This window comes from Anomaloglossus baeobatrachus, chromosome 3 (assembly GCF_048569485.1).
Source record: "Anomaloglossus baeobatrachus isolate aAnoBae1 chromosome 3, aAnoBae1.hap1, whole genome shotgun sequence".
In the NCBI taxonomy this organism is placed as follows: domain Eukaryota; kingdom Metazoa; phylum Chordata; class Amphibia; order Anura; family Aromobatidae; genus Anomaloglossus; species Anomaloglossus baeobatrachus.
In genome coordinates this window covers 521,679,837-521,706,157 of record NC_134355.1, presented here as the reverse complement: position 1 = coordinate 521,706,157, position 26,321 = coordinate 521,679,837, and the positions used below count along the sequence as shown (strand labels likewise).

Here is a 26,321-nt window from a genome sequence, read left to right as displayed (position 1 = left end):
CGTTGGGTGACAATCAAGAGTATCATCACCTGCAGAACCAAATGTCGTTCATTTGTCTATGCAGCACTTGCAGTGCTCAATATCTGTAAAAGTTTAGGTGTTGGAGAGTAATCTACAGATTTTCTGGAATGTTGCAAGACCCTGGTTGTCACTAGGTACAAAGTGGATGATCAATGAACTTTTATTTACATAAGGTCATAGTGACCTGTTCTAACGGAAGCACCAACGTTCGCATCATTAATATTTAATAAGTACAGTGGAACCTTGGTTAACGAGAGCAATCCGTTCTGGGAGTGTGCTTGTTAACCAAGTTACTCATTCAGCAAAGCAAGATTTACCATAGGAAATCATTGCAATGCAGACAATTCGTTCCACAACTTGTTAAATGTCCCATCCTGGTCCCCTATTGTGCCATTCCAAACACGCACAAACGCCACATATTATGCTCACCTTACCTTCCGTTCCCTCGCCGGCCTCCTGTAACTTGTAGTTCGCCCGTACAGGATGTGTATCGGGTAACCATGTAACTTGTGATAATTGAAATCTACTGCAGCTGTGTTCCCTACATGGCATGTGGAAGAAGGTGCTTGGGAAGATGACACCAAAGTAGAACTTTTTGGGTTAAATGCAAAACACTACGTGTGGGGGGAAAACTAACACTGCACATTACCCTGAAAACACCATCCCCACTGTCAACCATAGTGGTGGCAGCATCATGGTCTGGGGAGTCTTTTCTTCAGAGGCGACAAGCTAGTCAGAGTTGATGGGAAGATGGATGGAGCTAAATACAGGGCGATCCTGGAGGAAAACCTGTTAGAGACTTGAGACTGTGACGTAGGTTCACCTTCCAGCAGAACGACGACACTAATTATACTGCCAGAGCTACAGTAGAATGGATCAGATCAAAGTATATTCATGTGTTTGGCCCAGTCACAGTCCATATCCCAATGAGAATCTGTGACAGAGCTTGAAAATTGATGATCAGACCTCTCCATCCAATCTCACTGAGCTAGAAATATTTTGCGACGAAAAGGCAAAAAAATCAGCCTCTAGATATGCAAAGCTGGTGAAGAGATACCCCAAAAGACTTGCAGAGAAAGGTGGTCCTACAAAGTATTGACTCAGGGGTCTGAATACAAATGCACTACAAGATCTTCAGATTTAAATTATTAAAATATTTAGAACACCATGTATCGTTTCTTTAACACTTCACAAATACTTGCTACTTAGCTGTTATATCACATAAAATCTCAAAATATTTGTTTGTGGGCGTAATGTGGAAACGTTCAGTGTATGAATTTTTTTTTGTACTTTTATTAATGTTTTGTCCTTTTTTCCTCCCTCCTCCCCCCCCCCCCCCTCCAGCAAAAAATGGTCCAATCTATGATGTGGTATGGAACAAAAATGCAACAGAGTTCTGTGTGGTCTATGGCTTCATGCCTGCAAAAGCCACAATTTTTAACCTGAAATGTGATCCCATATTTGATTTTGGCACTGGCCCCCGGAACGCTGCTTTCTACAGCCCTCAAGGACATATTTTGGTTCTCGCTGGCTTTGGTAACTTGAGAGGACAAATGGAAGTGTGGGATATGAAAAACTACAAACTTATTTCCAAACCAACAGCTGCCGATGCCACTTTTTTCTCTTGGTGCCCCAATGGGGAACATATTATTACTGCTACTTGTTCCCCAAGGTTACGAGTCGGCAATGGATATAAGATTTGGCACTACACCGGATCTGTACTACATAAATATGATGTACCAAACAACACAGAACTGTGGCAGGTGTCCTGGCAGCCATTTGCCGATGGCGTCTTTCCAGCAAAACCCATTATTTTACAGCCTGTGGAGGGGGAAATCCCAGCTGAGGAGAATAAGCCAGCCCAAGCCTACAGGCCACCTGCCCTGAGGAATAAGCCAGTGACCAATTATAAATTGGTAAGTAAGCCTTGTCCTAAGGCTGAGGCCACACGGGGTTATGTGCTATCCTGGCATGACCCTCGGCTCACACTCGTAGCGGGAGCCAAGTGTCATTCGAGGGTCATGCGACTATGGTCCGATTGTGTGATCAGACCACAGCTGCAGAAGGGGGGATGGCGCTACGGAGGAGAGGGAGGGATATATCTCCCTCTCTCCTTCATTGCCGGCTATTGCGATTCTCACACTGCTCTCGCGTTACAGCGGTGTAATGCAGGTGCAGTGCAATGTTCGGAGCATGCTGTGACTGTTTTCTCGGTCCGATTAGGACTGAGAAAAGAATCGCTCATGTGTGCTGCCCCATAGACTAATATAGGTCCGAGTGGAATGCGATTTATTTTTTTTATTTTTTTTTTTATATATATATATCGCATTCCACTCGCACAGCTTTTCTAGCAATGTGTCCTAGGCCTAACTGTTAAGATGCTATCTTGAACCGCGTTACGCCTTGCTTAGTAAATTAGCGGAAAAATTGTTATTTATAAAAAATTGTTTTGACAGACCCTACAGAAGAGCAAGGTGATTTGACGGTGTAGGCACCAAGTTGTGTGGAGTTTGGTTTAGGTTTAAAATAGAAAATTCAGTGACTTAAAAACATACAATGGATCTTCTGTTTTTGCTGGATTACTCCCTTCACCACCCCAAGCCTGTTTTCACATTCCGGATCAGGCCAATTTTTTCAATTCTCACCAGTTTCTTTTAATGAACTAATAACTCTGGAACACTTCAACGGATCCCAGAGATTTTGAGACCGGTTTTTCAGGACATATTGTACATCATGATAGTGGTAACTTTAGGACAATATTTTTTGCGCTTATTTGTGAAAATATTGAAAATTTCTCAATTTTCAAACTGACGTTTTATGCCCTTTTAAGGGGTGGTTCACCCCTTTTCATTACTGGTCATATCGATGATATGTTGAGAACCAATGTTTCTCTCAAATACCTTCTGTTGCCAATAGCGCTTGTGAGCGATGCTACTGTGGTTCGCTCACCCGCTTTGCGTGACCTCTGATGTTTGGTGAGGTGGGCCGCAGTGAGTGACTGGGCTGTGGGCGGCATTTCACCACTCATTACAGCCCAGTGTCTCCCTGCTCCCTCCTCCACTGCAGTGTGTGCAAGGAGCAGTGATGAGGGCTGTGACGAGCGGTGAAACTCCACCCACAGCTCAGTGACTCACAGAGACTGGGGCCGGCCGCGATGATTTGAGGTCAACAGGAAGTTGACATGACATCATCAGAGGTCACGGAGCCCAGGGGTCACGCAATGGGGATGAGCGAGTTGCAATGGCGGCGCTCAAAGGCAGAATTAGCAACGCAAGGTATTTGAGAGAAACCTTCTTTCTTTGTCGCTCCATTGGGAGACCCAGACAATCGGGTGTATAGCTTCTGCCTCCGGAGGCCACACAAAGTATTACACTTAAAAGTGTAAAGCCCCTCCCCTTCTGCCTATACACCCCCCGTGCATCACGGGCTCCTCAGTTTTTATGCTTTGTGCGAAGGAGGCTGACATCCACGCATAGCTCCACATCTTGGTGAGCAGCAGCTGCTGACTAGGTCGGATGGAAGAAAAGAGGGCCCATAACAGGGCCCCCAGCATGCTCCCTTCTCACCCCACTCTGAGTCGGCGGTGTTGTTAAGGTTGAGGTACCCATTGCGGGTACATAGGCAGGAGCCACCATGCTGTTTTCCTTCCCCATCCCTTAAGGGGCTCTGGGCGAAGTGGGATCCTAATCGGTCTCCAGGCACATGAGACCGTGCTCCCTCCGCAGCCCCTGGGGAATCTGCTGACAGGAGCCGAGTATTGACAGGGACATGGCCCTGCTACTGTGAGGTACTCTGTGTCCCCGTGGGGACCGCGCATAGAGCGCTGATGCCACACACACTGCAGCACTGCTGGGTGTGTTAGTGCGCCGGGGACTACCGCGCTGGCCGCGCTGTGAGGTGTTCTGTGTCCCCGTGGGAACCGCTCATGGAGCGCTGGTGCCCATTTACACTGCAGCACTGCTGGGTGTGTTTGTGCGCCGGGGACTACCGCGCCGACCGCGCTTATATGCCGGCCGCGCTTATTACTTTAGTCCCCGGCTTTTGCGGCCTAGTATCGCATATTCCCGCCCCCAGGCCTGCCAGTCAGGGGAAGGGCGGGACACTGCACAGGACGTTAGTGCTGAGGGTTGGAGCATACTTTGTATCCTCCTCCCCCCTCATACAGCACAGTGGGGCTCCAGATTCCCGCACTTTTCTAGGGCACGCCCACGGCCCCCTCCTCTCCACAGAACGCCGGCAGCCATTCCTGTCAGCACTTCTAACGCTGGAGAGGAGAGACACAGGCTCTGGGAGGCCCATGCAGGGATTCTGGTGATCACACAACCGCTTTCAGCGGTCGGTAAGCAGCACCTGCGGTGCTGGCCCCACTAAGTGCAGAAGTGTACATATATATATATATATATATATATATGCTTATATGCTATACATTTACACTGTACTGTCGCACTGTTGATTTTTGGCTATATACCCTCCTGGATTGTACTCAGAGGAGACAACAGCATGTCGTCCGCAAATAGCAAGGGTGCCAAAGCACAGGCTTACTTTGCAACCTGTACCTCATGTGCGGCTATACTACCGGCAGGTTCCACGGACCCTCATTGTGTGCAATGCTCGGCCCCTGTGGCACTTGCTCAGCCGGAGCCTCTGCCACTGGTGGCCCAGGTGAATCCACCTGCTACCACTGTCCAGGTGACAGGGACGGAGTTTGCAGTATTTGCTGACAAACTGTCTGAGACTATGGATAAATGGTCTGCTAGGATACTAGAAGCCTTACAGTCCAGACCGGTAACTCAGGCCCCGGGCACTGTTCAATCATTGACCCCAGGCCCCCCTCAATTGGAGCTGCAGAGTGCTCCTGGGGTGATCCATGGGTCCCAGGGTGAGGTCTCTGACATGGACCGCAGTCCCAGGCCGCCTAAACGGTCTCGCTGGGAAATTCCCTCGACTTCATCACACTGTTCAGGGTCTCAGCAGGAGGACTCTCCAGATGAGGAAGCGGAGGTAGCAGATCAGGATTCTGATCCTGAGACCGCGCTCAACCTGGATACACCTGATGGTGACGCCATAGTGAATGACCTTATAGCAACCATCAATCAGGTGTTGGATATTTCTCCACCAGCTCCTACAATTGAGGAATCAGCTTCTCAGCAGGAGAAATTCCGTTTCAGGTCTCCCAAGCGTCCATTGAGTATGTTTCTGGATCACTCTGACTTCAGAGAGGCAGTCCAGAAACACCGAGCTTGTCCAGATAAGCGTTTTTCCAAGCGCCTTAAGGATGCACGTTATCCCTTCCCCCCTGACGTTGTCAAGGGCTGGGCTCAGTGTCCTAAGATGGATCCTCCTGTCTCCAGACTGGCGGCTAGATCCATAGTTGCAGTGGAAGATGGGGCTTCACTCAAAGATGCCACTGACGGACAGATGGAACTGTGGTTGAAATCCATCTATGAAGCTATCGGCGCATCTTTTGCTCCCGCATTCGCAGCCGTATGGGCACTCCAAGCTATATCAGCTTGTCATGCGCAGATTAATGCAATCACACGTTCGTCTGCCCCACAAGTGGTGTCCTTAACCTCTCAGGCGTCGGCGTTTGCGTCCTACGCCATTAATGCTGTCCTGGACTCTACGAGCCGTACGGCGGTAGCATCCGCCAATTCGGTGGCAGTCCGCAGGGCCATGTGGCTACGTGAATGGAAGGCAGACTCTGCTTCCAAAAAGTTCCTGACCGGGTTGCCATTTTCTGGCGACCGCCTGTTTGGTGAGCGATTGGATGAAATCATTAAACAATCCAAGGGAAAGGACTCATCCTTACCCCAGTCCAAACCAAACAGACCTCAACCACGGAAGGTACAATCCAGGTTTCGGTCCTTTCGGCCCGCGGGCAGGTCTCAGTTCTCCTCGTCCAAAAGGCCTCAAAAGGATCAGAGGAACTCCGATTCATGGCGGTCCAAGGCACGTCCTAAAAAGACCGCCGGAGGAACCGCTCCCAAGGCGGCCTCCTCATGACTTTCGGCCTCCTCACTCCGCATCCTCGGTCGGTGGCAGGCTTTCCCGCTTTTGCGACGCCTGGCTGCCACAGGTAAAAGACCGATGGGTGAGAGACATTCTATCCCACGGTTACAGGATAGAGCTCAGCTCTCGTCCTCCGACCCGATTTTTCAGAACATCTCCGCCCCCCGAGAGAGCCGATGCTCTTCTTCAGGCGGTGTGCACTCTGAAGGCGGAAGGGGTGGTGATCCCTGTGCCTCTTCAGCAACAGGGTCACGGTTTTTACTCCAACTTGTTTGTGGTACCAAAAAAGGACGGATCCTTCCGTCCTGTTCTGGACCTAAAACTGCTCAACAAACACGTAAAAAACAGGCGGTTCCGGATGGAATCGCTCCGCTCATCGCCTCAATGTCCCAGGGAGATTTCCTAGCATCAATCGACATCAAAGATGCTTATCTCCACGTACCAATTGCACCAGAGCATCAGCGCTTCCTGCGTTTCGCCGTAGGAGACGAACACCTTCAGTTCGTGGCGCTGCCTTTCGGCCTGGCGACAGCCCCACGGGTCTTCACCAAGGTCATGGCAGCAGTGGTAGCAGTCCTACACTCTCAGGGACACTCGGTGATCCCTTACTTAGACGATCTGCTTGTCAAGGCACCCACTCAAGTGGCATGCCAACACAGCCTGAACATTGCTCTGGAGACTCTCCAGAGTTTCGGGTGGATCATCAACTTTCCAAAGTCAAATCTGACACCGGCCCAATCTCTGACATATCTTGGCATGGAGTTTCATACTCTTCCAGCGATAGTGAAGCTTCCGCTGGACAAACAGCATTCACTACAGACAGGGGTGCAATCTCTCCTTCAAGGCCAGTCACACCCCCTGAGGCGCCTCATGCACTTCCTAGGGAAGATGGTAGCAGCAATGGAGGCAGTTCCTTTTGCGCAGTTTCATCTGCGTCCTCTTCAATGGGACATTCTCCGAAAATGGGACAGGAAGTCGACGTCCCTCGACAGGAACGTCTCCCTTTCACGGGCAGCCAAGGCTTCCCTTCAGTGGTGGCTTCTCCCCACTTCTCTGTCGAGGGGGAAATCCTTCCTTCCCCCATCATGGGCTGTGGTCACGACGGACGCAAGCCTGTCAGGGTGGGGAGCGGTTTTTCTCCACCACAGGGCTCAGGGAACCTGGACTCCGACAGAGTCTTCCCTTCAGATCAATGTTCTGGAGATCAGAGCTGTGTATCTTGCCCTAAAGGCGTTCCAGCCGTGGCTGGAAGGCCAGCAGATCCGAATTCAGTCGGACAACTCCACAGCGGTGGCATACATCAACCACCAAGGGGGAACACGCAGTCGGCAAGCCTTCCAGGAAGTCCGGCGGATTCTGATGTGGGTGGAAGCCACGGCCTCCACCATATCCGCAGTTCACATCCCGGGCGTAGAAAACTGGGAAGCAGATTTTCTCAGTCGCCAGGGCATGGATGCAGGGGAATGGTCCCTTCACCCGGACGTGTTTCAAGAGATCTGTTGTCGCTGGGGGAGGCCGGACGTCGACCTAATGGCGTCACGGCACAACAACAAGGTCCCAACTTTCACGATCTCAAGATCACAGAGCTCTGGCGGCAGACGCCTTAGTTCAGGATTGGTCGCAGTTTCAGCTCCCTTATGTGTTTCCTCCTCTGGCACTGTTGCCCAGAGTGTTACGCAAGATCAGGTCCGACTGTCGCCGCGCCATCCTCGTCGCTCCAGACTGGCCAAGGAGGTCGTGGTACCCAGATCTGTGGCATCTCACGGTGGGTCAACCGTGGCCACTACCAGACCGACCAGACTTGCTGTCTCAAGGGCCGTTTTTCCATCTGAATTCTGCGGCCCTCAACCTGACTGTGTGGCCATTGAGTCCTGGATTTTAGCGTCTTCAGGGTTATCTCAAGAGGTCATTGCCACTATGAGACAGGCTAGGAAACCAACGTCCGCCAAGATCTACCACAGGACGTGGAGGATATTCCTATCTTGGTGCTCTGATCAAGGTTTTTCTCCCTGGCCATTTGCATTGCCCACTTTTCTTTCCTTCCTTCAATCAGGATTGGAAAAAGGGTTGTCGCTCGGCTCTCCTAAGGGACAAGTCTCAGCGCTGTGTTTTTTCTGTGTTTTTTCAGAAGCGCCTGGCCAGACTTCCACAGGTACGCACGTTCCTGCAGGGGGTTTGTCACATAGTCCCTCCTTACAAGCGGCCGTTAGAACCCTGGGATCTGAACAGGGTACTGATGGCTCTTCAGAAACCACCATTCGAGCCAATGAAGGATATTTCTCTTTCACGCCTTTCACAGAAAGTGGTTTTTCTAGTAGCAGTCACATCACTTCGGAGAGTGTCTGAGCTAGCAGCGCTGTCATGCAAGGCCCCTTTCCTGGTGTTTCACCAGGACAAGGTGGTTCTGCGTCCGGTTCCGGAATTTCTACCTAAGGTGGTATCCCCCTTTCATCTCAATCAGGATATCTCCTTACCCTCTTTTTGTCCTCATCCAGTTCACCAGTGTGAAAAGGATCTGCACTTGTTAGATCTGGTGAGGGCACTCAGACTCTACATTTCTCGTACGGCGCCCCTGCGCCGTTCGGATGCACTCTTTGTTCTTGTCGCTGGCCAGCGTAAAGGGTCACAGGCTTCGAAATCAACCCTGGCTCGGTGGATCAAGGAACCAATTCTCGAAGCTTACCGATCTTCTGGGCTTCCGGTTCCCTCAGGGCTGAAAGCCCATTCTACCAGAGCCGTGGGTGCGTCCTGGGCTTTGCGGCACCAGGCTACGGCTCAGCAGGTGTGTCAGGCGGCTACCTGGTCGAGCCTGCACACTTTCACGAAACACTATCAGGTGCATACCTATGCTTCGGCGGATGCCAGCCTAGGTAGGCAAGTCCTTCAGGCGGCGGTTGCCCACCTGTAGGAAAGGGCCGTGGTACGGCTCTATTACGAGGTATCATTTTACCCACCCAGGGACTGCTTTTGGACGTCCCAATTGTCTGGGTCTCCCAATGGAGCGACAAAGAAGAAGGGAATTTTGTTTACTTACCGTAAATTCCTTTTCTTCTAGCTCCAATTGGGAGACCCAGCACCCGCCCCTGTTCCCTTCGGGCTGTTGTTCTTTGTGTGCACATGTTGTTCATGTTGAATGGTTTCAGTTCTCCGAAATTCCTTCGGATTGAATTTACTTTAAACCAATTTATAATTTTTCCTCCTTCTTGCTTTTGCACCAAAACTGAGGAGCCCGTGATGCACGGGGGGTGTATAGGCAGAAGGGGAGGGGCTTTACACTTTTAAGTGTAATACTTTGTGTGGCCTCCGGAGGCAGAAGCTATACACCCGATTGTCTGGGTCTCCCAATTGGAGCTAGAAGAAAAGGAATTTACGGTAAGTAAACAAAATTCCCTTCTTCTCAACATATCATCGATATGGCCAGTAATGAAATTGGGAGAACCACCTCTTTTAAACCAGTGAGTTATCTCACACAAAATTAAGATAATTTCCCTCATGTCTCCTTTACATCAGCACAGTTTTTGAAATATTAAATTTTTTTTTGTTACGAAGTTAGAAAGGCTCAAAGTTTATCAGCAATTTCTCGTTTTTCCAACAAAATTTACAAAATCAGGTGCAGCACTTGTCCGTCTGTCCGGTCAAATATACACCGCCATCAATCTCAATAAGGTAATCTGCTCACAGTTTGTATATCTAGAGTGATACCTCAGCCGAGTATTACTCTCAATATAACCGCTTCCGACTTGCGCCTTACATGTATGGCGGATGTTGGGATGGGGTTAATAAGCACTTAAAAAAAAAAAATGTAAATTTGGTATCACCATAATTTTATTGACAAGTAAAACAAAGTCACCAAGTAATTTTTACCACAAAGTAAACGTCAGGGAAAAAAAAAAGACAATGAAACTATGGTGAAATTTCAGTTTTTCTTCAATCTCTTACCACTTGGAATTTCCCCCCCCCCCCCATTTTCCAGCACATTACATAGTAAAATCATTATTGCCATTAAAAGAAAAAGCAACAATTTGTCTCACAAAAAAAACAAGCCCTCATATGTGCACAGTAAAAAAAAAAAAATTATGGCTCCCAGAAGAAGGAAAAGACAAAAAGGCAAAAAAAAAACCACTGCCCCATCCTAAAGAGGTTAACAAATGTTTGAAAACGGAATAAATGAAGTTGCGTAAATAAAACCATTTCAGCCGCCCATCTGTGTGTTTGTGTATTGGGGGTTTCCACATCCTCAAATGACAACAGGTTTCAAAGGATCAGACATGTTAGATTTTGCGAGAAAACCTCCCAAATATGTGGGCTTTAAAGCAGCCGTGCACAGAACCTGCAATATAGAGGTCATATAGGCACCTGATTTATCAGTAACCCTAGACATTGAAACTATTTGTGCTTATAGTTTTGGAATAAATGCCATATTCTGTTGTCTGTTCATTTCAGCATGAAGAGGAACCTCCGCAGACCACGAAGCCTCAGTCCACCGACAAGCCCCTGTCCAAATCTGCTTTAAAGAACCAAAAGAAGAGAGAAGCCAAGAAAGCTGCTAAGCAGGTATTCCAGGGCTCGTGTTAAGCTTTTCGCACAAGAGCCTGTTTTTGTCTTCGTGATCCAGCCAATTTTTGCAATTCTGACCAGTGTCACTTAGAGGTTATAACTTTGGAACACTTCAACGGATCCTGGCGATTCGATTTGTTTTTCGTGACATATTGTACTTCAGGATCGGGGTAAATTTAAGACAATATCTTTTGCATTTATTTGTGAAAAAAAACGGAAATTTGGTGAAAATTTTGCAATTTTACTACTGTAATTTTTATACCCTTAAACCAGAGAGTTATGTCTCACACAATAGTTCATAAATAACATTTGCCACATGTCTACTTTACATCAGCGCAATTTTTGAAACGTAACTTTTTTTTTTTTTTGTTAGGAAGTTAGAAGGGTTTAAAGTTCATCAGCAATTTCTAATTTTTCCAACAAATTTACAAAACCAATTTTTTAGGGATCACATCACATTTGAAGTGACTTGAGAGGCCTAGGTGATAGAAAATAGCCAAAAGTGACACCATTCTAAAAACTGCACCCCTCACACTGCTCAAAACCAAAGTTTATTAACACTTTAGGTCAGGGGTGTGGAACATTTTTTCCTGTCGGGGGCCATTTGGAAATATCTACCATCATTTGGGGGCTGCACAAAATTATCAACTTGAAAATTACCCTACTATATTTAGTCAAACAACTCACTGTGGAGGCTGGAGCCTCTTGTTTTTGGTGTGCCCATGATATTAGACGATACTGATCTTTTTGCTTCTCAACTGCTTTTCCAGGTTTGTCGGCTGGGACTGCTGTATATACATCAAAAAGGAGACGCTGAGGGCATATACATCACAGGAGGGTATGGGGGCATATACGTCACAGGAAGGACTGGGGGCATACACATCACAGGAGAGGCTGGGGGGCAGACACATCACAGGAGAGGCTGGGGGGCATACACATCACAGGAGAGGCTGGGGGGCATACACATCACAGGAGAGGCTGAGGGGCATACACATCACAGGAGAGGCTGGGGGGCATACACATCACATAAGAGGCTGGGGGGCATACAAATCACTGGGGGTACACCACAAAAAGAGGAATAAAAAATTTTCCCCCCAAAAAATTCCCAGAAACAAAGGGCAACAGAATTTACCTACCCAGGCTGTAGAATCAAATGCACTAACAGGATGCAGCAAAACCCCTTAATAAAGTTGGAGGCAACAGGTGCAAAACACTAATGGAGCAATCACTCACACACTGTCACTCCATGGAGGGACTAATTGTTTAGTATTAAAATTGCAAACGCTTGTATAGGGCGCCGTTCATACATGTAGGTGCACAGTGTCTGGCTTACAATTTATTGATGATGCCCATACTATTAGACTAGGCGGGCTGCCCAGCACTATATAAGTGCACCACACAGGAACGGAGATCCTAGTTTACAAGCCCAACATTAATGGGCCTGGCTGCATCCTGTATAAAGATATAAGTGCATATATATATATTTTATTTTTATTTTTTTTTGCACTTATAATATATGTATGTGTGTGTTTCTATATATGTGGTATTAGTTAATATTTTGGCCAAAATATGGATACTCGTAACCAAACGTCAAGGGTCCTCATGTCTTGCGAGTCCCTACACTAAATTTAGAAGCTAAACCAGAAAAAGGAAATATTTTTTTTTCCCCCGAAAAATTCACAGAAACAAAGGGCAACAGTGTTAACATGCCCAGACCACAGAATTAACTGCACTAACAGGATGCAGCAAAACCCTCATCTTTATTGAGGGGGTTTTGCGGCATTCTGTTAGTGTATTTGATTCTGTGGCCTGGGCAGGTAAACACTGTTGCCCTTTGCTTCTGTGAATTTTGTATCGTACTTCCATGATGACTGTTATAAAGCAGGTTCTCATGCCCACAGGGGCTTTAAAACCTAATTGGGCCAACTAGCCAGGGAACTAACGTCCTTGTGACTAGTCACAGCCCTCAGCATCTTATAAACGATAATTAGAAATACTTTTTCTAAAAAGGCAGGGGTTATAGATATTCCTCCAGAACTGCTCGTGGTTCTGGGTGCACTGGGGACCTGACAGTGATTTTATGGATTTTTTGGGGGTGTTCTGTCCGGTTTGAAAAGTTTTCTTCATATTTTTCTATTCCAATGAAAAAAGAAAATCAGATATTACTTGGGCAAGTGTGTGAGCAGATTCCAGCTCTGGAGATTTTTTCTTCTCATATGGATATTACCAAGTGTTTGGGAAAAAAAACGTGGTGTCAATTGAACCTAAGAAATGTTTCATCTGTTTTTCTAGGAGGCCAAAGTAGATGAACCTGCTGAGCCGGTCTTGCAGGTTAGCCAGAACATCGCCCCGACCAGTATTACAACAGGAGACCCCGAAACTGATAAAAAGATTAAAAACTTGAAAAAGGTAAGTAGCTATTACCAGTGACTCCTCGGAGACATTTATTCAGGAGGCTCCATTCTGACAACTGCAGTACCGATTCCCATCACTTTACCTTTATTTTGTCCTCCCTTATCATATTATTAATTATATTATTATGATGAATTGGTCCATAGCATCAGTTACTGTAACCTATGGTAAAGACTTCAGAATAAGGAAATTTTAGTTTCCACTATATTCCTTTTTGACAAACACTTGTTAGACATGCTAATCATAGTGGACAAGTGATCCCATGTACTACAAACCGTATACATTTTAGGGCTTTTTTCCTCATTGTCCCTATCTCAGAGCGTCTAATTCCAGCAGTGTTGTCATAGACTGATTTAGAATATTTACCACTAAAAAATCTTTGTTGAACTCCATCTGCCATGTCGGAGCGTCTTCTCCTGAGATTGTCTAACTCTGCCATTCCGGTTTTCTATTGCACAATTTGGTATGTGCTGTGACTTTGGGGCTCTCGGCTGTGGTTTGTCCGTCTCCATTAATGTACATATTGTTTTGCAGAAACTGAAGGCTATTGAGCAACTTAAAGAATTACAAGCCTCTGGCAAGCCATTGGAAAAGAACCAGGTAAATATGTCCTTCTCTAGGCAACAGCAGTTTACCCTCAGTCATAAAGGGAATGAACCACCAGTAAATGATCTATAGTTTAAAACCGGTTTTAAGATTTTTTTTTGTTTTTTTAAAAAAAAAATTGGCAATAATTTGTAATTTTTCTTTCTTTATAATGATAAGAATTTTGGGGGAAAGTAGGGGGTGCGTCTTATAATCCGAATATACAGATTTATATACTGCAGGGCCCAGGGGAGGTGGGGGCAGCTCTGGAGCGATGCTGGAGGCTGAGGCAGGTCGCTGGAGGCTGGTGAAGGCTGCAGGTGGCAGCGGGAGATCTCCTGCTCATATAATATGCACTGCCGCTGTCCATCACCGTGGTGCTGAAACCGCACCGCGGTGATGGGCTGGGGGAGCGGCACATATTATATGTGCCTGCGCCCCCCTTTGATGGCCCATGCTTCCACCTGTGTTAGATATTTAGATATAGGTCCCATGCTGATGCCCATAGTAAAATAAACTCTTTACTTACCTCCTCCAGCATGTATCCCTGGTCTCATTGCTGCCGCTGTGATCAGGCACGCAGAGATAATGTCACTCTGCTGTGACAATCACATGACCGGCACCGAGAACCAGGAAGCGCAGGAGCTCAGCAGCATGGAGGGGCCATATCCAGAGTAAGGGGGCTAATTTTAGGATGGGGGGCCATGAGGGACATATACCCTATGTGATTTGTTAGACGGACACTGGCATTCTAAGACGGACCCCATTTAACATTTAAAAAAAAATTCTCTTTTCTTTGTCGCTCCATTGGGAGACCCAGACAATTAGGGTGTATAGGTTCTGCCTCTGGAGGCCACACAAAGTATTACACTTTAAAAAGTGTAACCCCTTCCCTCTGCCTATACACCCTCCCTTGGACCACGGGCTCCTCAGTTTTATGCTTTGTGTGGAAGGAGGCACACATCCACTCATGCATTCTCATACATAGTTATGTCGGATGGAAGAAAAGAGGACCCCGATGGGGCCCCCGGCATGTTCCCTTCTCACCCCACTATGTTGGCGGTGTTGTTAAGGTTGAGGTACCCATTGCGGGTACGGAGGCTGGAGCCACATGCCATCTCCTTCACCATCCCTTATGCGGCACTGGGAGAAGTGGGATCCTGAGCGGTCATCCATTTGCTGGGACCGTGCTCCATCCGCAGCCCCTGGTGGAACCTGCCGGACCGGAGCCTCTTCAACCCCAGGGACCGGGCCCTGCAACTTGAAGGTACTCTGTGTCCCCATGGGGGGACTGTACAGGGATCGCACCTTCTTCCCGGAAGCCGCGGTAGTTGTAAAACTGAGGAGCCCGGCGGACTTCCGCGCCGACCGTGCCTGCTTGTCGGGCGCGGCCTCAAATTTAGTCCCCGGCTTCGCCGCGGCCTAGTCGCGAAAATCCCGCCCCCGGGCCTGCCTGTCAGGGGTAAGGGCGGGATTACCGACATGACGTCGGATGTGAGGGCTGGAGCATCCTGCATGTCTCCCTCCCCCCTCATTGACCACTGTGGGGATCCCAGATTCCCGCTCTTTGCTGGTGCCGCCCTCGGCCCCACTCCTCCCCTGAGAGCTCCGGCGGCCATTTTTTGGCATTCTGCCGGTGGATGCTTCTCAGTGACACAGCTCTGCACCTCCGGGGGATCCACGACAGGGAATCTGGAGGACACACACTCCGCTTTTTAGCGGTCGGTAAGCCACACCGGTCACCCGGTGGTCCCCCTAGGGTGCCGGAATAGAGATATATATATATATATATATATATATATATATATATATATATATATATATATATATATATATATATATATATATATATATATATATATATATATATATATATATATATATGTATGTATGTGTTCGGTCAGGCTGTATACCCTTTTCCCATATACCCTCAGTGGTCACTCTCCTAGGAGACAACAGCATGTCGTCCACAAGAAGCAAAGCTACTAAGGCACAGGTTTTTTTTGCGGCCTGTACCTTTTGTGGGGCTATGTTGCCTGCGGGATCCACCTACCCTCACTGTGAGCAATGCTCGACTCCTGCCTCGCTTGCTCAGCCGGAGCCTCGGGCACTTGTGGGCCCCTCGGCTCATGTAGATCCCCCTGCTCCCCCTGAGCAGGCTGCAGGGACAGAGTCACCGGTGTTGGCCTCTTTCGCTGAGAAACTCACTCAGTCACTTTGTCAATCCATTGCACAGTCTATGGACAAATGGTCATCTAAGCTCCTTGAGGCATTGCAGTCCAGACCGGGCCCTTCACAGGCTCCGGCCCCTGTTAGCTTGTCTCCTCCAGGCCCCTCTCGGTCCGCGCCGCAGCGCGCTCCCAGGTTAGCCCCTAGGTCTCAGGCGGAGGACTCCTGCCCGGACCGCAGTCCCAGACCGGCTAAGCGGCCTCGCTGGGACTCTTCCCCGGCCTCCTCACGCTGCTCGGGATCCCAGCTTGAGGACTCTCAGGAAGACGAGGCGGACATGGGAGCTCAGGGCTCTGACCCTGACTTCGCCCTTAACCTTGATACACCTGAGGGGGACGCCTTAGTAAATGATCTTATCTCGTCCATCAACCAGGTGTTGGATCTCTCACCCCCGCCTCCTCCTGTAGAAGAGTCGGCTTCTCAGCAGGATCAACACCAATTTCGGTTCCCCAAACGTACGCGCAATACGTTTTTTGATCACTCTAACTTCAGGGATGCTGTCCAGAAGCCCAGAGCGGTCCCGGACAAGCGCTTTGCTAAACGGCACACTGACACGCGTTATCCATTTCCATCTGAAGTCGTTAAGGGCTGGGCACACTCTCCCAAGGTGGATCCTCCAGTCTCCAGATTGGCTGCTAGGTCCGTTGTGTCTGTTGCCGATGGCTCATCCCTGAAGGATGCCACTGACAGACAGATAGACTTCACCAAGAGCTCTATCTATGAGGCCACGGGCGCGTCTTTCGCCCCTGCCTTTGCGGCTGTGTGGGCTCTCCAAGCAATCTCGGCTTGTCCGACTGAGATTAATGCTGTCACACGGAATTCTGCTCCGCATGTTTCTTCTTTGACCTCTCAGGTATCAGCCTTTTCGTCCTACGCCATGAACGCCGTCCTGGACTCCACTAGCCGTACGGCTGTAGCATCTGCTAACTCCGTGGCAGTCCGCAGTGCCATGTGGCTGCGCGAATGGAAAGCAGGCTCGGCTTCCAAAAGGTTCTTAACTGGTTTGCCTTTTTCTGGCGACCGTTTATTTGGCGAACGATTGGATGAGATTATTAAGGAATCCAAGGGAAAGGACTCCTCCTTACCCCAGTCCAAACCTAAGAGACCTCAGCAGAGAAAAATCCAATCGAGGTTTCGGTCCTTTCGTCCCTCCGCCAAGCCCCAATCCTCTTCGTCCAACAGGCCGGAGAAAGGCCAGAGGAACTCCTATGCGTGGCGGTCCAAGTCACGCCCCCAAAAGGCCGCAGGAGGCACTGCCTCCAAGACGGCCTCCTCATGACTCTCAGCCTCCCCTAGCCACATCCTCGGTCGGTGGCAGGCTCTCCCGCTTTGGCGACGCCTGGTGGCCACATGTTCAAGACCGATGGGTGAGAGACATTCTGTCTCATGGTTACAGGATAGAGTTCAGCTCCCGACCTACGGCTCGTTTCTTCAGAACCTCTCCGCCCCCCGCACAGGCCGACGCACTTTTTCAGGCACTGGCCGCTCTAAAGATCGAAGGAGTTGTGATTCCCGTTCCCCTTCAGGAACGTGGTCGCGGATTTTACTCCAACTTGTTCGTGGTGCCAAAAAAGGACGGGTCATTCCGTCCCGTTCTGGACCTCAAGCTACTCAACAGACATGTGAGAACCAGACGGTTTCGGATGGAATCTCTCCGCTCGGTCATCGCCTCGATGTCACAAGCAGACTTCCTAGCATCGATCGACATCAAGGATGCTTATCTCCATGTGCCGATCGCACCCGAACATCAACGTTTCCTGCGTTTCGCCATCAGAGACGAACACCTCCAGTTCGTGGCATTGCCTTTCGGCCTGGCGACAGCCCCACGGGTTTTCACCAAAGTCATGGCATCCGTCGTGGCGGTCCTGCACTCTCAGGGCCACTCGGTGATCCCCTACTTAGACGATCTCCTAGTCAGGGCCCCTTCTCGGGTGGCGTGTCAACAAAGCCTTACCGTCGCTCTGGCGACTCTCCAGCATTTCGGGTGGATCATCAATTTCCCGAAATCCAAGTTGACACCGACCCAATCTCTGACTTACCTCGGGATGGAGTTTCATACCCAGCCAGCGTTAGTCAAGCTGCCGCGGGACAAACAGCTTTCTCTGCAGGCGGGGGTGCAATCACTTCTTCGGAGTCAGTCACACCCCTTAAGGCGCCTCATGCACTTCCTGGGGAAGATGGTTGCAGCTATGGAGGCAGTGCCGTTCGCACAATTCCATCTACGGCCACTCCAATGGGACATTCTTCGCAAATGGGACAAGAGTGCGGCTTCCCTCGACAAGAACATCTCTCTTTCCCTTGCAACCAAAAAATCACTTCAGTGGTGGCTCCTACCCACATCTCTGTCTCGGGGAAAATCCTTCCTACCCCCAACCTGGGCCGTGGTCACCACGGACGCGAGCCTGTCAGGTTGGGGAGCGGTTTTTCTCCACCACAGGGCTCAAGGAACCTGGACTCCGATAGAATCATCCCTTCAGATCAATATCCTGGAGATAAGGGCAGTATATCTAGCCCTATTGGCTTTCCATCGGTGGCTGGAGGGCAGGCAGATCCGAATACAGTCGGACAACGCCACTGCTGTCGCCTACATCAACCACCAAGGCGGCACTCGCAGTTGTCAAGCCTTCCAGGAAGTCCGGCGGATTCTGCAGTGGGTGGAAGCCACAGGCTCCACCATCTCCGCAGTTCACATCCCGGGCGTAGAAAACTGGGAAGGGCATGGACGCGGGGGAATGGTCTCTGCACCCAGACGTGTTTCGAGAGATCTGTCGCCGCTGGGGAAAGCCGGACGTCGATCTCATGGCGTCACGGCACAACAACAAGGTCCCCGCCTTCATGGCACGGTCTCAGGATCACAGAGCTCTGGCAGCGGACGCTTTAGTCCAGGATTGGTCGCAGTTTCGACTGCCTTATGTCTTTCCCCCTCTGGCGATGCTGCCCAGAGTACTACGCAAGATCAGGTCCGACTGCCGTCGCGCCATTCTTGTCGCTCCAGACTGGCCGAGGCGGTCGTGGTATCCGGATCTGTGGCATCTCACGGTGGGTCAACCGTGGGCACTTCCAGACCGCCCAGACTTGCTGTCACAAGGCCCGTTTTTCCATCTGAATTCTGTGGCCCTCAACCTGACTGTGTGGCCATTGAGTCCTGGCTCCTAGCATCTTCAGGGTTATCTCAGGATGTCATTGCCACCATGAGACAAGCCAGGAAGCCAACGTCCGCCAAGATCTATTACAGGTCTTGGCAAATCTTCCTATCCTGGTGCGCTGATAACGGTTTTCCTCCATGGCCGTTTGCCTTACCCACTTTTCTTTCATTCCTACAATCTGGAATGGACAAGGGTTTGTCCCTCAGCTCTCTCAAGGGCCAAGTATCGGCGCTCTCCGTGTTTTTTCAAAAGCGTCTAGCCAGGCTTCCGCAGGTCTGCACGTTCCTGCAGGTGGTCTGCCACATGGTCCCACCTTACAAACGTCCGTTGGAACCCTGGGATCTTAACAGGGTCCTGACGGCTCTTCAAAAATCACCTTTTGAGCCGCTGCGGGATGTCTCTCTCTCCTGTCTTTCGCAGAAGGTGGCCTTCCTGGTGGCAGTCACATCACTTCGGAGAGTGTCTGAGCTTGCAGCGCTGTCATGCAAAGCCCCCTTCCTGGTTTTTCACCAGGATAAGGTGGTTCTGCGTCCTGTCCCGGAATTTCTCTCTAAGGTGGTATCCCCTTTTCATCTAAATCAGGATATCTCCTTGCCTTCCTTTTGCCCTAATCCAATTCACCAGTGTGAAAAGGATTTGCACTCTTTGGATCTAGTGAGAGCACTCCGGTTCTACGTGTCTTGCACGGCGCCCCTGCGCCGTTCAGATGCGCTCTTTGTCCTTGTCGCTGGCCAGCATAAGGGCTCTCAGGCCTCCAAGTCAACCTTGGCTCGGTGGATCAAGGAACCGATTCTCGAGGCCTACCGTTCTTCCGGGCTTCCGCTCCCTTCAGGGCTGAAAGCCCATTTTACCAGAGCCGTAGGTGCGTCCTGGGCATTGCGGCACCGGGCGACGGCTCAGCAGGTGTGTCAGGCAGCTACGTGGTCTAGTCTGCACACTTTCACGAAACACTATCAAGTGCATACCTATGCTTCGGCAGACGCCAGTCTAGGTAGGCGAGTCCTTCAGGCGGCGGTTGCCCACCTGTAAGAGGGGGCCGTTTTCGGCTTTTATTGAGGTATTCTTTTACCCACCCAGGGACTGCTCTTGGACGTCCCAATTGTCTGGGTCTCCCAATGGAGCGACAAAGAAAAAGGGAATTTTGTTTACTTACCGTAAATTCCTTTTCTTCTAGCTCCTATTGGGAGACCCAGCACCCGCCCCTGTGCCCTTTGGGCTGGTTGTTCTTTTGTGTACACATGTTGTTCATGTTGAATTGTTCTTTTGGTTCATGGTCTTCAGTTCTCCGAACATCCTTCGGATTGAATTTACCCTAGACCAATTTATAAGTGTTCTCCTTCCTGCTTTTGCACCAAAACTGAGGAGCCCGTGGTCCACGGGAGGGTGTATAGGCAGAGGGGAGGGGTTACACTTTTTAAAGTGTAATACTTTGTGTGGCCTCCAGAGGCAGAATCTATACACCCTAATTGTCTGGGTCTCCCAATAGGAGCTAGAAGAAAAGGAATTTACGGTAAGAAGTAAACAAAATTCCCTTTTTCCTTCACCAAATTTGGGGGTGCGTCTTATAATCAGGTGCGTCTTATAAAGCGAAAAATACGGTATACAGCTATAGAATATGACCAACTCCAGAATGCATTATATCCTATAAAAAACTATGGAGTAACAGGTCAAAAATCAATGTAATTTCAAATACTTTCAAACATTACGAAAGTTTATTTTTCAAAAAAACTACATAGAAAACAATACAAGATAAAAACAGGTGTTTAAGTGCAAGGTTAGGCAGTAAGTGCGTCATAACACTCTCTCCCACCAACCACATAGTAAGACAAAGGTAAAAGTGACATAATATGTAGGGTACAACAATTATTCTTACCTACTCCTATATATCAAACTACAACACGTACACTGTGTCGGTGACCCTATGGTATAAGTTGGCTGCACCATGTGATCACCAGACCCATGTTATCTAACCAAAAGCCACTCGCCCATTTTGGTCCTGATCAAGGGGGGAGGGAGAGAGGATGACAACCATGGTCCCCAATGCTGCCTTTTCAAGTAGGTCTTCCTCAGGGGGCCTTCAGTGAGTGTTCTATGCCTGAGATCTACTTCTCTGATTTACACCTGGTACTCTATACCTGGTACTCTATAGCTAATGTGTGAGTATGGTGTTACACCCGGGAAGCGTACACCTAGATTCCAAGGTACAGTACTGTCACTTGACAAGCTGGTGATTTTACAAACTTTACTTTCTTGTGTTTCAAAACCTATACATCTGAGCTGACAACTAAAGATATGTATAGAATCAGCCTGATAGTGCCAGTATAGCACTGGCTTTAGGTTATATAGGATAATCCTGGTGGTTGGTTCGCTTTAAAGGGAACCTGTCACTAGATGTTTTTATGCATAAACCAAAACTACCACCTTTAGCAGCGCCTGTGCTGCATTTGATAAAAGTGCATATTATCCCCCGACTCCCCCTGTACACCCCCAAATACCTTTTGAAAATCTTTCTCGCTGTATGTAAATCTTTTGGTCCGGTCCAGTGGGCATGCCTGCTGCGGCGTCTGTCCCTTCTCTCCGTGCTGATGGCTGTCCTCTTTACGATTGACGTGGATGACGCCTTCTGCGTCATCCACATAACCAGGTGAAATCTCACGGTGTTTGGGGGGTATAGAGGGGGAGCCAGGGGATAATATGCTCCTTTATGGAATGTAGCACAGGCACTGCTGAAGGTGGTAGTTTAAGTTTATACATGAAAACATTTGTGACTGGTTCACTTTAAAACCTAACATTCCCCTCAGATAATGCTGTTAAAGATAATCTCCAAATTACTGTGTTTGTCAACTTGCCTCCCTAGAATAAAAAAAAAGATCAAAAAGTCATATGTAACCCAAAACCGTACCAATGAAACAGCTCTTCCCAAAATAAAACAAGCCCTCATGTAATGCCATTGACAAAGTTATGGGTCTCAGAAAATGGTGACACAAAGCCAAATTTCTTTATCGTTCCTTATGGGAGACCCAAACCATGGGTGTATGCTACTGCCCCCGGAGGACACACAAAGTTACTACACTCAAAAACGTGTAGCTCCTCCCTCCTAGCATATACACCCCCTGCCAGCCAGATCTAGCCAGTTTTTTGCTTTGTGTCAGGAGGAATCACACACACACATGCATTCTCTTTGATTTTTCATTTTTTTCTAAGGATTTGGAAGAAAAGCGGGTCCACTGGACTCCCGGCATGTCCCTTCACACTCCCCTGGCGGCAGTGCTGTTAAGGTTGACTTCAGGGCAGGAGCCCTTCATGCCGCGCTCCTTCACCATCCCATGCTGGGGCTCTGGCTTGAAGTGGGAGCCAACACGGTTCTCTCTGCCTTGCAGGAGACCGGCCTCCATCCGCAGCCCTTGTGCAGGACCCTGCTGGAAGGAGCACTGGACCCTCACCCCACCAGGGACTGGACCCTGCGTCTCACAGCTAAGTATAGAGACGTTATTCAGAGGGTCTTTTCTGCAATGTGGGGCACTTTTAATGTGGGGGACAGTGATGCTTGATAATGCTGCTTTTACTGTGTTTCCGGCCGGTTCCACGGTTTTTTACTGGGAACCGCGCCGATGTTGCCTGATTCTCGGCCGCATGTATAACTCTAGGCCCCGGCTTCAGCCGCGGCCTAGTTTCGTTTCGTTCCCCTGCATGTCAGACATGCAGGGGGACGCTGCAGAGCCGCCCACGGCCGCTCTGCACAGGGGAGGACACTCATATCTGATGAGATGATTCCCTCCCCTGTACATCTCCTGCGCCCTCCGATTCCCGCTTCTGGGTTAACCCCCGCCCCCCCCCCCTCATGGCGCCATTTTCTCAGCGTCTCAGTACTCTGGTCGGCGCTGGCTGCTCTGCAGTGCAGAGGGAGTGAATATCTGGCTGGGGGTCCAGGTTTGGAATCTGGAGGGCACACATAATAGCGGCCTGATAAGTCACAACCTCTGGTTGTGCACTTTTATTCACTCTCAGTGCATGAAGGAGTTAATTCTTTATCATAGAATCTCCTCCTCAGCAGCATGTCTCACTCTAGCAGCAAGGCTGTACACTACATGTTCTGCATGTAACCTTATATGCCTGAACCGACACACTGTAACGGTTCTTATGCGGTGGATAGTGGCAAGATGCCTCAGCCGGGATTCTTCCCAGGCTGAACCTCTGTCTTGGGTATTCTAGACAGAGCCCCCACCTCTGCAGCATGTCACAGAGCGAGACTGCAGGCTGTTTTTTATGATCCACTGCAGGTAGTCTCGTACGGCTATCCCGAGCTCATAACACATGGGAGCTCATTAATGGTCCCTCCAGCTGCTGTTCGGTGGCTGACCCCCGTAGGAATCCTATTCCAGGGGTCGGCTGTCCCGGCATCTGCTGAGCATGCAGCCCCCTTCTTAGGGCGTTTTCTGCTTCGCTCAGCAAAGCTCACAAGGGACTCTCCTGGACTCAGACCCCGTCCTCCTGACAGGGAGACGCAGGGTCCCCTGTCCTCCCCGTCCCGCAGCTCCGATACGAGCTGACTCGCTGGACGAGGAGGATGTCTCTACCACGGGCTCGGACGATCCGTCCGTAGGTGACGCAGATGTGAATGATTGGATTACGTCCATTATTCTTGTACTGGACCTCCATCCGCCTGATCAGGGAAGTGTTCCCCGCTGGCAGAAATGCATCAGTATGCTTTTAACATGACGAGGAGTGTGTTCTTTCACCACTCCAGTTTTCAGCCCGCTGCGTCCAAGCCCACAGCCTATCCTGCAGACCCCACAGCGGAGTTCTGCTGCCTGTCTCCCCCTCCCATCTGAGGTGGTCAAGGAGTGTACTCATCCGCCAAGGGTAGCCACTCCGGTGTCTAGACTTTCAGCCCGGGTAGTTGTATCAGTGGCGGACGGCACCTCTATATGGATCCTACGGTACATTAATTTTGTACTGGACCTCAATCCGCCGGTGTTACCTTATCTAGGTGAACACAACGTGTGTTCCTTAACCTCTCCAGTTTTCAGGCCCCTGTGACCAGCCCAGGGTCCGCTCTGATCGCTTCCCATGAAGCGTGATTCTGAGGACTGGATTTCCCCTGTCCACCAACGGTGGTCAAGTAGTGGGCTCATTCACCTCAGGTGGCTCAGCCCGGGCCGTTATGTCAGTGCCTGATGGCTCCTCACTTACGGTTCTGCGGTCCGCCTGGTTGTCCTTTGGGCCCAGTCGGGATGGGGACGGCAGGAGCTTTGTTCCCCTCAGCTTACAGCAGTGCGGTTTTTTTGTACCTTCTCGGCTTCTCTGGAGGAGATGCATCCTCTCACAGGGACTCTATGCCAAAACGGTTGCCTGAACTTACAGACTTCAGTTCTTTCCTCCTATACCGGGTCTGCCATGCTGGACGCCGCACGGCGGTGATCTGGGCTACCTTCCTCGCTATCCGCAGGCTTCTGTGGCTTCGGATTTGGAAGGCAGATGCCTCTATGGAGGTTTCCTGCTGGGCTCCCACTTGGTGGGACCAGTTTCCTCGGAACCAACTGAGTGAAATTAAGGAAGCTATGGCAGGAAGTGTTCTTCCTTGCCACAAACCTAAACCAGGGAACCTGTCCAGGACAGGAATCAGTCGAGGTTTCGGTGGTTTCCGTTCCTCCATCTGATCGTCCTCTAGCTCAGCCTAGGTCCATACAACCAAATAGCTCGAAGCTGCGTCTTCAGAAGGCCGCAGGAGATGCTGCCACTGAGCCAGCTTCCTCCGAGCTATTTAGCCACGCCAACAACCTCCTTGATCGGTGGCAGGCTCTCTCCACTGGCGACGTAAGGTTCTCACACGTCTCCGTTCAGTGGGGGCGAGACTTTATCTCCCTTGGCTACAGGATGGACTTCTGTCCACCCGCCAAACAGTCTTTCTCTGTTATCTCCTCCCTGCTCCAAGGCCGCCGCCTTCTCACAGGCCGTGGCATTTCTAGCAGGCCTATGGAGTAATTGTACCGGTTCCCGTCTGGGAACGGTTCTGAGATTTTTCCCCGAAGAGGGTGGTGCCTTTCGACCTGGATCTTTAGCTTTTCAAGCATAGCCAGCTGTGGCGTTTTCACATCGATTCTTGGTTTTGTTCCGTGTGTTTTTTTCACCGGATCAATCAAGACCCCAAGGAGATTCCCTAGCAACCATCGGCATCAGAGATGCCTATCGGCAGGGGTCAATCGCAGTTTCACACCAGCGTTGACTGCGTCTTGACAATCGGAGTGGTCCAATCGTGGCTCTTCCCTTGGGGTTAGCCAAGGGCCCTCGAGTATCCTCAGTGGGGCAGCTGTGATCAGGGTCCTGCCCCCCTAGGGTTTGGCAGTGATCTTTGGCCCTGGACGGCCTTCTTGTTCGGTTTTCATCCAGTGCTGACTCTTAGCAGAGTGCTTCGTTCACTCTCGCCACTCTGACCTATCGGGTGGCTTGTCTTTCTGCCCAAGTCCACTCTGACCTCGAACCAGAGGTTCTCAGGGCGTCAATGGAAGCGGTTCCTTGCCCAGCTTTTCCTGCGTCCTCTGAGACTGGATGTTTTCCGCTGTACAAGCGAACTCACTCCTCCCACGGGGTGGTGGCTTCGCCACCGACCAGGGGCTCGTTTCAGTGGTGGCTTCGGCCACTCTGTCTCAGGGGCGCTCCTTTTCTGGCCCGTTCCGGGTGATCCTCACCAGGATGCTAGCTTATCCGCCTTGGGAGCAGTATATCTCCACCGTGGAGCGTAGGGCGCTTGGACTCTGTCCGAATCAGCCCTCTGGATCAATGTGCTGGAAATCAGAGCTGTATTTCTAGCTCTCTAAGCCTTCACCATCTGTTGGCGGCTAGGCACATTCGAGTCCAGTCGGGCAACGTGACAGCGTTTTCCTACACCAGCTTCCAGGCGGGACGCTCAGCCGCCTGGCAATCATGGCGGCTCAACATCCTTCAGTGGACAAGAGAATCCTAGTCCACCGTATCCGCAGTCCACATCCTAGATGTGAAATCTACGAGGCAGGCTATTTCAGCTGTCCTACCGTGGTCCACAATCCTCAGGTTTTGCGGTAGACACACTGGTTCATGTTTGATCCCAGCTTTGTCTCTTTAGGAATTTCATCCTCTACCTCTTGTCCAGAGTCCTGCGCAAGATCGGTAAAGGGGGTCGTCGGGTCATTCTCCAGACTGACCCAAGCAGGCTTCGTACTCTGACCTGCTCCTTCTGTCCGTTGGGTTGCCTTCGCATCTTCCGGACCGTTCAGACCTTTTCTCAAGAGGTCCGTTTTTTCCCCGTCAGAATTCTGGATTCTCAGAATGACGACGTAGCTCTTGAGTCTTGGATCCTAGCGACTTCTGATATCCTTCCTGAAG

The 26,321-nt window shown here is 49.9% G+C and overlaps 1 protein-coding gene across 2 annotated transcripts in view; it reads left to right on the top strand.

The window, feature by feature from the left end:
* The window catches only part of EIF2A (eukaryotic translation initiation factor 2A), a 102,254-nt gene that overhangs the window by 68,259 nt on the left and 7,674 nt on the right, over positions 1–26,321 (top strand). For both annotated transcript variants that reach the window (XM_075340758.1, XM_075340759.1), the window contains exons 10-13: positions 1,366–1,937; positions 10,474–10,584; positions 12,880–12,996; positions 13,534–13,599. In XM_075340758.1, the coding sequence (XP_075196873.1) occupies positions 1,366–1,937; positions 10,474–10,584; positions 12,880–12,996; positions 13,534–13,599 (866 nt within the window). The remainder of the gene's footprint in view (positions 1–1,365; positions 1,938–10,473; positions 10,585–12,879; positions 12,997–13,533; positions 13,600–26,321) is intronic.